Source organism: Chlorocebus sabaeus, chromosome 12, assembly GCF_047675955.1.
Source record: "Chlorocebus sabaeus isolate Y175 chromosome 12, mChlSab1.0.hap1, whole genome shotgun sequence".
Classification (NCBI taxonomy): Eukaryota; Metazoa; Chordata; class Mammalia; order Primates; family Cercopithecidae; genus Chlorocebus; species Chlorocebus sabaeus.
Window position 1 is genome coordinate 78,894,111 of NC_132915.1, and position 13,011 is coordinate 78,907,121.

The following is a 13,011-nucleotide window of genomic DNA, read 5'->3' on the forward strand; positions in this document are numbered from 1 at the left end:
AAAGGCATAGAATTCAGACTGGCTAGAATGAGAGTCAACAGGCCTGGAAATAAATGTCAAGTACTGTGAGTGCTAGATGGGAAGGATATTTTGGCCAACTAGGAGGGAAAAAAGGGATGAGACATCCTGTCCCATTCTGGAACAAATTCATACTCCTGGTGATTATGTTAGCTTCCACATCTTGCAAAACTTTACGGGAAAGCCATTATATAAGATTTACTTTGATTTTTTAAAAAGTTCTTACAGCTTGAATCCACACAGAAATTAACTGCTGCAGTTCCATTCTCGCCTGAGTTGACAGTTCCAAGATGCGTTCCCTGTGCTCATGGCTGGTGTAGGCAGAATCAGTAAAGTCCTCTGTACGCTCCAAGATGACTTCCAATGTCACAGAAAGGTTCTCTTTGGACTGAAAATAAAGATTCTCCCGAAGAGCTTCAATATTCATCTGAGAACAAAAAGGACATCCATCCATCAATGTGAGTCAATATACACACTTGACCAAAATGGGTTGTCATTTCTAACAGTGCCCAAAAAACACTAACATTTTCTTTTCCCAAGCTGAGGGGAAATACAGCCACCAATGATATCTATATTCTCCACTAACCCAGGAGGACACATTGCTCAAAAGCCTTCAATATACATGCAAAGCATCATTCCTAGAGTAATTAATACAATGACATTCCTGTGGGATTAGTGAATACTAAGGCAAAAAGAGCATCATCCTGTAGCAACCAGTAGGAAAAATGAACCAGCCTCCAGGTAAAAGATTTGCACCTGAGAAAATGAGTAGGCAAAGTCCTGGAAGATAACTTACACCCAAATATGACATGTACTGAGCCCAGGGGGAAGGATGATGTGGAAGATGTGGGGTGTGAGAAGGACTGGGGAAAGCATCCATTTTTCTTTCGTTAATTCAACGAAGACTGTCCTAGTTACCTAACGGGTCTCCCTAAATTTTGTTTAAAGTCCCCACCAGCACCTTACTGACCCAAACATCCTCTACCAGAGGGTCTATATAATCTAAAATGTAAACCGTCTGATACTGCCACCTCCCTCTAATAGCTCCTCACTATCTATAGAGAATCAAGCCCACACATCTATGGTATAGCACAAAATCCTCTATGACCTGTCTTTATATACCTCTCTAACAGTCTATCTCACCCCCTGAACCCCCTAACAACCTTTCACTTCAGCCACCCTGTTTGGAGCTCCTTGACTATGTGATGAACACATGCTCACGTATGCAGTCTTTCTCTCTCAGTTTTCTACGATGCATCATGCCACTTCAAACCTATAAAACACTATAGTCCATGAAATATGTCACACAGACAACTTGGGCCAAGAGGCAACAAGCGGTAATGATCATGATTATGGTCACAATGAATGTGATAATAAGGATAGCTTACATTTGTTTAACACTTTAAAGTCCTTTCATAAATGTTATTTTAATTAATCCTTACGTGTGATCCATTTTAACATGATCCATGAAAATACCAAAGTTTGGGAAAGTCAAGATGTCAGAGGAGAGTCCTTGCTTCCCCTCCTGCTCTTAGCCCAAGTTGTGTCAGGTGATCACTCCATCCTAGGTAGACAGAAACTCGTATTTAAGCTAGGAAAGACTATGGATAATAGTAAGGTATGGAATTTACAATGGGGATCTTCTCAGAGAATTAAATTTATTTTATTAATTTAAGAGAATTAAATTTGAGAATTTAAACAGAATTAAAACATAAAAATCAGTTATATTGGCCTCATACCATTTATGTTAAGGTTTTTTATTTTCCCTTTAGAGAGAAAATACATATGTTTTTAGACAGCAACTTAGTGGAGTTTTGTGGGGTTTTTTTAAAGAGGCTATTTATTGATATGGTTTCATAACATGTGTCCATATATTCATAGTACCAAATACAACAAAGTATCCAGTTTCCCACCACAGATTATACTCTCCATCAGAAAAACAGTAAGACGCCAAAGAGATAATCACAGACAGTGAGACTGAACCTATTTATAACAGCTCTGCCTCCAGCATGCCTGATGGTGAGAGGGCAGCAGCCAGAGCTGTCGGCAGCAGCCACAGGCAGAGCACTGCCCCTCCTTCACCTGCACCAGAAATGCAGCAGCAAGAGGCGAAAGATGTCTCTCATCCGACTTGTTTCCCTCATTATCCTTTGACAACACATCTCCTCCCTCAGCATTTATAAAAAGGGAGGATTAGAAAAATAATCTCTAAGATCGCTTTCAGCAATAAAATTTCTAAGAGAAGGTGTGATCCCTACAAGCTTCTTTCCCTTCAGGAAGACTCAGTGGTAGGACTGGCATCATATAAACAAACCCAGAGGTGTAAAGTGAAAGGTCATGGACTTTGGGATTAGACAATCCTGGGCCTAAAGAAGGGTTCTACCACTTACTAGCTCTCCTCCAAAAAAAAAACAAAAACAATAAAAACAAAAAAAAAAGCAAAAAAAAACCCAGTATATAATCATATCCACCTAAAGGGCAGGTAGGAATTAAATAAAATATTTATTAAGAGCAAAAAGAGATATTCTTCCCATTACTGTCTTTCACCCCATGTTCCTACTTAGACCTTCACACAATTAGAAATCCAAGTGCACGGCCAGTGTGGTGGCTCAGGCCTATAATCCCAGCACTTTGGGAGGCTGAGGTGGGTGGATCACCTGCAGTCAGGAGTTCGAGACCAGCCCGGCCAACATGGCGAAACCCCATCTCTATTAAAAGTACAAAAATCAGCAGGGTGGGGTGGTGGGCGCCTGTAATCCCAGCTACTCAGGAGGCTGAGGCAGGAGAATCGCTTGAACCCAGGAGGCAGAGGTTGCAGTGAGCCAAGATCACGCAATCACACTCCAACCCGAGCAACAAGGGCGAGACTTCATCTCAAAAATAAATACATAAAATAAATCAAAGTGCAGTAAAATGGAAAGAACGTCATTCTCATCACAGTCCTGTCTGTTAGAAAGGTGGAAACCTTTAGCATTTGGATAACTTCTCAGGGCCTCAGTTTTCTGATCTGTTAAAGGAGGGCATTGTACCAGATGACTTCTTAGGGCCCTCCCAACTCAGACACTGCTCTTACCCCGAAAGCATCTTCACCATGTTTATGACTTCTGATGAGAAGTCAGACTTCCTGGAGTCACACTGCCTAGTTTCAAATCCCAACTCCGGTACTTAGTAGCCAGCAAGTTAATCTCCTTTCTGTTTCTCAAGCTCCTCAAAAGTGTGATGGAAATAATAGCAATAATTCTTTGAGGATTATATAAGTTCATATATTTAAAACACTCAGAAAAGGGCTGGCACAGAGTAAAGACTCAATAACTGTTAGTGTGTATTACTGTTTATTTTTAAATTTTAATTATTACTAATTCTATCACTATAGTCTCAAAGTATCAACCTTCTAACACAGAGAAAAGCAGGAATTCTAGCAGAAATGATTTGCTGCTTGCCATCATCCTATGGATGGTACTGCTCAAAAATGTATGGCACTGCTCAAAAAACAGAAAGGGAACATTCTTTTAAACAGCAGGCTACAGCTAAATCATACAGCTAAAAAGGGCCAGAGTAGCTAGTATAACCAAAGACCAGTGTTCTCTGTAAATATACCTCTAACGTAAATATTACTGAGCAACAGGTTTGTACAGAGTGGCATTGCTTTAAATAGATATATTTGCTTTTGTGAAGCATTGTTCTAAAACATTACACAAAAATATGGATACTATACATAATGGTGCTCCTTTAAAATGGAAAGAAAAGACTGGGTGCAGTGGCTCATGCCTGTGATCCCAGCACTTCGGGAGGTCCAGGCGGGCAGATCACCTGAAGTCAGGAGTTTGAAACCAGCCTGGCCAACATACAAAAATACAAAAATTAGCCAGGCATGGTGGCACATGCCTGTAGTACCAGCTACTTGGGAGGCTGAGGCACAAGAATCACTAGAACCCAGGAGGCGGAGGTTGCAGTGAGCCGAGATCACACCACTGCACTCCAGCCTGGGCAACAGAGCGAGACTACACCTCAAAAAATTAAAATAAAATGGAAAGAGAAAAATCAAAATATACTCTCTTTATTCTTACCTTGAATTCCTTAATTCCAGTAAAAATACTGACAGATGAAATGTCAGTCTCTCCATTCGGTTTACAGTCAGTCACAATTTCAATGACCTTATCCAATGCCACTTTCATGCGGTCAAATACTCCTTCTTTGTTTTTATGGGCTGATTCGCAGTTGGGATGCCTCAGACATGTCTTCAAAACAATTGAAATTTTTTATTTTAATATTTGATTTATGTCATAATGCACAAAAATCTTACAGAGAACATGTCATGCTAAGAAAAATGGTTCTTTACCAAAATCTCCCGGGTCCCTGGCTCACTCAGCTGCTTCTCCTCACTAAAGTGGAAGCAGGATGAGTAAAAAGCGATAGCAAGGTTAAATAAAAAAAATGCAGAGTGCAAAACTATACCTTTATACTTCAATAGTAAGTTTACTTAAAAATTTTTTGAGAAAAAATCTCTCCATCATGATTAAAACTATTTTTGAATGTTGCCTTACATATGCAAGAAATGAAAAAGAATGAAGAAAAATGAAATGAACAGAGATGAAATATGATCATGGATGCATCTTGACTTTTAAAAAATAATGTAAATGAAAAACTCAAGGGCCTAGACAAAACAGAGCCTTCTGAGTGGGTTCCATGAAGTCTCTGTTTTTGTGGCTTCACTGATTCTAGCACAGGGTAAATACTCTCAGAAGAAAAGGTTATTCCAAACAAATTGCTAATGAGACATTTTATTCATTCATTCTAGAATTGCATCAATTTTCTGGCCAATTGCTGTTTGGAAATACTCTTGACTGATAATTTTGTTAAAAGTGGAAAAAGGAATTAAAGGGTGAATTTACAGAATAACTAAGGGCTGACTTCTTACTCCACTGTACTTAACAAATCTTAACTTGCCTCACTTTTTCTGGAGCACATGTGCTGGCTCCTCAGTGAGACTGGCAAAACCCTGCAGGCAGCGACCATGTGTGACAGGCCTTAATTCATAGCACCTAATATACCATGTTCTGCTAAGCTGTTCAGTCAGAGCTGACTCATAAATTAATTATTATTTGGAGTTGGGGAAGAAAGTTAGCATTCTTATAAATAATAACAGATTTAACTATTCAGGCCTATGTTCTAAGTTATCACTTTGATCTTTTTTAAATTGTAAATTATGTAAGTTAAATGCATTTAGTCAGGTTTTCTAATTATTAATTTATTACACAGTAAAACAAAAATTCTCTTACCTTTGAAGCTGTGAGAAGCATCATTGTACACTTTTCAAGAACTGCCCTAGCTGCTGCCATTTTTGCCTTTTTCTTTTCATCTTTCAAATCCTAAATATGAAATAAAATCAAGGAGGATTCTAAGATCATGTAAACAATCCAATTACTTAAGAAAGTATTTATTCAACAATAATACTCAAAAATTCAATAATATTAAGTAGAAAAAAAAAAACCCAGGATAAAGTTTTACAAACTGTCACTGCTTCAAATATAAACACATCAACACAATATGAGTAGAAAGAAAAAGCTACTCTTAGTAAGGGCTGGAGAGCCAGGAACTGAGACACAGGTAGAGGCTGTACATGGTTGACATTCTGGTGTTCTGTCATACCTGACATTCTCACGCCAAGTGCACACACTGCACCCCTAACCAGAAACACCCAGCCTATGTCTTACTTAATTAAAAGTAAATTGTCTTCTGAGCATCTATCGACTATTATTTCCTTCAAAACAGACACTTAAAAGTTGATTATTTAAGGAGCCTTGTCTAATCCCACCTAACTGCTATACATCTCAAATTGGGGTTTGTTTGTCTTACTCTTAACTGAAATGCTGCTCTGAAATATTCTTAAGATGTTTCTTTGGTAGATAACTTTCCCCAACAAGACTGAAAAGGAACACTTAAGAAAGCATTGTGGATTGAATTTGTTTTGCTAGGGGGTGGCTTCTCCTCACAGAGCCCTCAATAGAATGTGTGCTATTATATGAGGTAGCCAAAGTTTGCTGATCAAATCTATAACAAAATACTCTGTTAATAATTTGGTTATTATATCTAAATCAGAGGTGGGCAATACTTTCAATTAAAGCCCAGATAAACATTTGAGGCCTTCTGAGCTATATGGTCTCCATCACAGCTACTCAATTATGTCATTGTAGTGTGAAAGCAAACAGAGACAATACACAAATAAATAAGAATGGCTGTGTTCCAAGAAAACTTTATTTATGGACATCGAAATTTGAATTACATAAAATTTTTCCCTGTCACATTAGTCTTTTTTATTTGTAAGTTAGATTAAAGGCCCTTTCTTACAAATAAGAAAAACTTAAAATTTGAGTATGATTTGCCTTTGAAAGTAAATTTGCCTGAATAAATTAGAATGGATTCAGAAGTTAGTCCTACACAATAATATCACTCTTACTCACTTGCATCCCACTATAGATTTAATAAGAGATAGAGATGGAATTACAAATAGTGTACAACAAAGTGCGTATAACCCCAAAGCTAATGCAGATCACATCCCAAAGAACTGTGTCCTATATGTGAGTATCATCCATCATGGGTACCTATAGATAAAGGTTGAGGTTGCTTATAAAATTTCCACCCATTCCTCTTGTCTTTAACATTTTGGACAGGACTCCTTTCAAAACCACCTGTGGGTCTAGCTGACAATTCATCAGGTGTGTATGCCATACCTAACACTTACAAGCCACATATGACACCATATGATGAATAGTGATAACAAGCGACAGAAAAAGATAGCATCTCAACCTGGAAAGGGTTGGTCCTCAGGACAGAGGCGTCCATAAAACCCAGATGGTCCATGAAGTACTAAGCGAAGCTTCCCAATACCTCCAGAAGTACTTTCCCAGACTTGGGTAAGGCTGTCACCACTGCCACTTTCTTTTCTTTTTGAGACAGAGTCTGCCTCCCTTGCCTAGGCTTGAGTGCAGTGGCATGATCTCAGCTCACTTCAGCCTCTGCTTCCCAGGCTCACGCAATTCTCGTGCCTCAGCCTCCTGAGTAGCTGGGATTACAGGCATGTGCCACCACACCTAGCTAATTGCTGTATTTTTAGAAGAGATGGTGTTTCGTCATGTTGGCCAGGCTGGTCTCAAACTCCTGACCTCAGGTGATCCGCCCACCTCAGCCTCCCAAAGTGCTGGGATTACAGGCATGAGCCACCATGCCCAGACTTACCACTGCCACTTTCTACCACCTTGGTCCAGGTCACCATCATCTCTCAATAGATTACTGTAATATCCTCTTGAGTGGTCTCCCTGTCTCTGACCTTGTCTCCATGCAAACTATTCTCAACATGGCAGCTAGAGTGATACTGTTAAAATGTAAGTTAGAAAATATCATTCTCCTACTCAAAACCTGTAGTGGCTCCCCATTTTACTTAAAGTCAAAGTCCTTACACAGTTCGGCCTGCCCACTACCTCTCTGATTTCATCTTATTACCCTTCCCCTTTGCTCACTTTGATCCATTCACTGGCCTTCGTGTTCTTTGAACACACCATGCATGTTTCTGTTTTATTGTCTATCTCCTCCCACCCCTACTAAAACATAAGCTCCATGAGTGCAGAGGCTTTTGTCACTTTTATTTACTGCTGAATCCTCAACACCTAGTGTAGTATTTGGTTAACAGTAAGCAGCTTATGAATATTTGCTGAGAAAACTGAGAACGCACCTGACCTATAGCTCTTTGCAGGATATTCTGACTATTCTAAAGGAGAAAGTATTTCAACCCTGGATGCATATTCCACAAAAATGACCCAGGAGTAGCACTTATCAAACACAAAGATGATAAAAAGGCTGCCAGTAAGTTTCAGGGGTCTCACATTTAATGAGCTAAATTGTTAAAAATAGATACCTCTTCAGCCAGAAGTGGTGGTGCATGCCTGTATTCCCAGCTACTCAGGAGGCTGAGGCAGGAGAATCACTTGAACCCGGGAGGTGGAGGTTGCAGTGAGCCAAGATCACGACACTGCACTCCAGCCTGGGCGACAGAGCAAGACTCTGTCTCAAAAAATAAATAAATAAAATAAAATAAAATAAAATAAAATAAAATAAAATAAAAAAACAACTATCATGTTGTAGTTTGAGAACTACAGGCTTTAGTATCAGATATAACTGAGTTCAATCTGCAAGAATAGTGACCTTGGGAAAGTTTATCCTTGTCTCAGATTCAGTTTCCCTGTATGTAAAACAGTAGTAACAATACCTACCTCATAGGGATGTTTTGAGAATTAAATGAGATCATGTACATTAAGTACCTAACACATAGGCAGTGCAAATAAATAATAGCTTGGGTTATTACTATTAATCTAATATGGTAAGAATAACAAATATCTAACAAGATACTATAAGAATACGTATGATGACTCAATTTTACATGCCTGAGCCCTGGTAGAGGAATCAAATGGAAAGCTTCATAAAAGAGAAAGTAACCAAATACAAAGAAGAAGTACTTGAGTTGAGCCCTGAAGGCAAGTATGACCTTTCCCAGTGTGTGAGGCGGGAACCAAATTAACTGTTATAAATGTGCAAAAAAAGACATACAGATCTACTTACAGATCTACTTTGCTGGCTTATTTGTGAAAGGCTTTCAAGACCAAGGCTATAGACTTAATAAGCAAAGAAACCAATCCAAACAATCCTAAAGATCATACCTCCATCCAAACTAAAAAGTATGTATTTATCTGAAGATTGTAAAATGTGATGAATACATACATTTTGTCTATCTCCACTCAGATGTGCAAACTCCACCATTTCATTTCCAAATTGACTGAATATTTGGACAAACTCTTGAAAGCTATTCACTTTCTCTAGTCTTTCCATAGTTGCAAGAACCTGCAAAACAGAGAATATTTCATTATTTGCATTATTTTCATTATTTGGTGATAGCTACACAAGAGACTGAGATTGTCAAGGCTCTGAGTAGAGAGAAAAAAGGGAAAATTCTGAATTCTAGGTGAAAGCTGAGGAGGATCCAGAAAGAAGACACAGAAGGGGATGCTCAGAGAAGTAGAAGTAGATTCAAGGCACAGAATTATTAGGGGAATGATTTGTTTATAGGATGAGATTTTCAGTTATTTGAAAAGGAAAAAGAATAAAAGAAATGACTACATATACAAAGGAAGGGATCATTTATGTAGCCAAGTCTAGGAGGTGAGCATGGGCAGGACTACAGTAATCAAATCTTCAGAGAACTGGTAAGGGGGGAGGATGAAAGTCAGCACACACAAGCTTTAAGGCTCAGTGAACCAGGATAACAGGAACCCTAACATTCTCAGGAAAGCAGAAGGAACCTCATCATCTGCAGAGTATGGAGTCAAAAGGGAAGTGTGGGACTTTAAGAGGAGGAAAATCAGTCTAGTTCAGTCAGGAATGGGCCGTCAGGGGTGAATAAAGAGTGTGAATCTGTGGTAGAGCCAATGACTAAAATGTTATGTGTTTTCTTGATGTAAGAAATAAAGTAAATAGATGTGAAACATATTTTCAAATACTTTTCTTTAAAATAACATGACTAGATTGTTTTAGTCAGAACAAGATAGGTTAAAAAAACACAGATATCCTGTGTTTACTTATTTTTCATGAGAATATGATGAATATTTGGCATGTTAATCTGCCCTGGCAGCTCAGGAAGTTCAGGCAGCTAACACAGATAAGGCACATTGCCACTGCTGTGCAGAAACTCCATCTTTCAAAGAGAGGAAGGTTGTTTCTGTTTCTCTAGCGCTGCCAGATCCACCTCTCCAATTTCTCATTCATTCAACATTCATCAGGTGGTTTTATCCTCAAATCCTACTAGGACAACTCCTGCCCTGGCCAACTGCTCTCCTCTTTGCCTAGGGAATTATCCAAAGAAAGAAGTGATCATACAGACCCTGGATTCCCAGATGATCATGGAGCATGATCATCATCTGAGAGATTAACTTCTGGACTGGAAGAGTCTAAATCCGTTCTGCACATTTTGAGATTATTCAGTAACATTTAGGAACTCTGCATGCAGAAATTTTGTAGCTGTGGATAATTATCATTTCCACTGATTTAACTGTGTCTTAAGTTAAATATTGTTAGTCTCTGATTTGGGAGGGAAAAAAAGTACTGAAGAATTCAGTATTTTTATCAACTAAGTTTCTGCTACATACATTATCATAGTGCTTGCCTTTTCTTTCAAAATGTTGTACACATTTAAAGCTTTTACCAATAAGCCTCAACAAGCAGATAATGATTCTCTAAGAGGAGACATTACTTGCATTCAGAAGTTTAGGCACAGTATACTCATCATTTAAGAATTACACATATAGAAGAAACACTACTTTTAAACTACAGACAGAGTTATAAACAATAATAGTCAAGCATTGCCAAATTACTTAAATTAACCTAAAAAGAACTTTTTTTTTTTTTTAAGAAACGCTCATACAGGCATAGCTCCAGGAGGAACCCAGGGCCCAAGTGTATTCAATGTGTAGATGATCAATGTGTCAATGTATCCTGCAATTCACATTAATTCCCACAGCTAGCTGCACTCTTCATCCACATGTGAGCCAAGTGATCCACCACTAAAAGTCATAAGAAGCACTTTGAACAACACAGAAAGACAAAAATACAGCAACATCAGAAAGGTAAGTACCTTATTTCTTGATGTTATTATCTGTTTAATGACTACTCGGTCTGCCAGCAACAACACCTTTGTCACTGAAGAAAGAAGTAATCTTGCAGCCTTTATCACTCCTGTTTTGTCTGTAAAAATTGTGATCTGCCCATCAGATTCCAGATGGTTCAAGTTGGTTATGTCTGTCAATGCTGCAATTGTTTCTCCTAACAAGAAAGGAGAGAGGGTGAAGTCAAACTGGCAGTAAGACACACAAATTAAAATCTAGACTTTTCTCTAACCTTGAAGGTAAGGCACAATGAGGAGGAACTCAGCTTTGGACTCTTACTTCAAGAACAAGAAACAGTTTCACCTTTACGATTGTAGGGATTATCATACAAAGCTTTCTAACCAGAAAATAATAGCACACTCTTAAGAATGGTGACAAATTTTGCCCTCACCCAGTTTGAAAAACATCATAATTTTTGTTTCCAGTGGTAATGCAAACTACACAATCTAAAAGCTCCTGCCCTACAAGACAGTAAGAGAAGTCCCATGAGTCAAAAACTAAAGAATACCCTAAAACCAGAGCAGTAAGCAGGTGCCAAGGCTTGGACTGGGGCCAGGCCAGGGAGAAGTCAGGGGTCACTGCCGATCTCCACAAGCTGAAGGGGTTTGGGTTTTCAGGAATCCTCAGGGAGAGAAAAAAGATAGAGCTTTGGGTCCCAAGGGATGACATCTTCAATATATTGGAGACCCATAAATAACTGTCAATAGGCAAAAAGAAACAATAAGGAAGTTTGTCTGTCAGACAAACAAAGCCTGGACTTTGGGTGGGGAAAGTAAACAAAACAAAAGCCTCTGTCCTGAGAATTCAAACGACAGGCTGGCCCTCATTCAGGCTGCAGTTTGAATTTATATAAACTTCATATGATGCCTGGCATAAACCATTCTATTAATTGAACTCCCTCCCAACCCTCTAGAAAAATTATCTTCTTCACTGTTGCTATAAAAACTTTTGATTTCTGTAACGGTCATTATCTACTAATAAAACAATACAAGTGTTTGCCTCCTCAAGGCTGTAACATTCTTGAAACCTCCATACTGTTATAAGTTAAAAAGATTTTAAAAATAATAAACCTTTAACCAACTTATAGTGTTCAAGATCATTTTTTAAAGTCCTAAATATACCTGTGTGCCTAACGGATTGATTTTCTTACAAAAGCCCTCCTGTCAATTCTATTACATACACACAATAATGTGTCTGCTCATAGGCTAAGGATCTTGAGTAAAAAGTATTAGAATCTTAATGGAGAGGCCACAGGGTGAAATATAAGTCAAGGTTTAGAAATCAGTCTGGCAGGCGCGGTGGCTCACACCTGTAATCCTAGCACTTTGGGAGGCCGAGGCAGGCGGATCACCTGAGGTCAGGAGTTCAAGACAAGCCTGGCCAACATGGCGAAACTCGGTCTCTACTAAAAAAATACAAAAATTAGCCAGGTGTGGTGGCAGGGGCCTGTAATCCCAGCTACTCAAGAGGCTAAGGCAGAGAATCACTGGGACCTGGGAAGCAGAGGTTGCAGTCAGCTGAGATGGCTCCACTACATTCCAGCCTGGGTGACAGAGTGAGACTTCGTCTCAAAAAAAAAGAAAAAAAGAAAAAGAAAAAAAGAAAGCAGGAGTACATAAAACAGAATGGAAAGGAAAGACTTAAAGCCAGGCTATTATATCAATTGTGGGTGTGAAATAGTAGGGACCTTACTAGTATAGTAGCCATAGGAACATTAAGAAGATGATTTGGGAGACATTTTTATGACAAAACATAAAATTAGTACCTGACCAATGATAAGGAGGAAAGAACAAGTGAAAAAATGGCCTCAAAGTTGTAAACCTAAGTTGCTTAAAGAAAATCAGAAGGGCATTGGAAGGGAGATGATAATTTTACTTTCAGACAACAGGAGCTTGAAATAACACAGGAATACACCAAAAATAAGCTATGTGACATGGACTGGTAATGCAGACTTGGATGTCTTGTTTATAAAGACAATCACTGAAGCTCTACAGATAGAGGAATTCTGTGGTAACCAGCCTTCAAGAAGGCTCCCCATGATCCCCACCTACTGTTATGCACAACCTTGTGCTGTCTGTCCCCTCCTACACCATATGAGGGTTGGTATGGTGGAAGTAATGGTATGTCACTTCCAAGCTTAGGTTCTAAAATAACTGATGCGGCTGTCTGGGTTGCTCTCTCTCTCTGAGAGAAACCAGTTGCCATGTCATAAGCAGCCCTTACTACGCAGAGACCTACGTGGAGAGGAAGTGAGGCCTCTGGCCAACAACCATGAGAGGGAGGC

At 39.0% G+C, this 13,011-nt stretch overlaps 1 protein-coding gene and 1 pseudogene across 2 annotated transcripts in view; both read right to left on the reverse strand.

Moving 5' to 3' along the window:
* The window catches only part of CTNNAL1 (catenin alpha like 1), a 71,862-nt gene that overhangs the window by 39,044 nt on the left and 19,807 nt on the right, over positions 1-13,011 (reverse strand). For both annotated transcript variants that reach the window (XM_007968479.2, XM_073021824.1), the window contains exons 3-7: positions 10,697-10,884; positions 8,791-8,910; positions 5,298-5,387; positions 4,086-4,256; positions 245-445 (exon numbers count right to left, since the gene is read on the reverse strand). In XM_007968479.2, coding sequence (XP_007966670.1) covers positions 245-445; positions 4,086-4,256; positions 5,298-5,387; positions 8,791-8,910; positions 10,697-10,884 — 770 coding nt within the window. The remainder of the gene's footprint in view (positions 1-244; positions 446-4,085; positions 4,257-5,297; positions 5,388-8,790; positions 8,911-10,696; positions 10,885-13,011) is intronic.
* On the reverse strand, positions 10,475-10,634 carry LOC119619282 (5.8S ribosomal RNA; annotated as a pseudogene).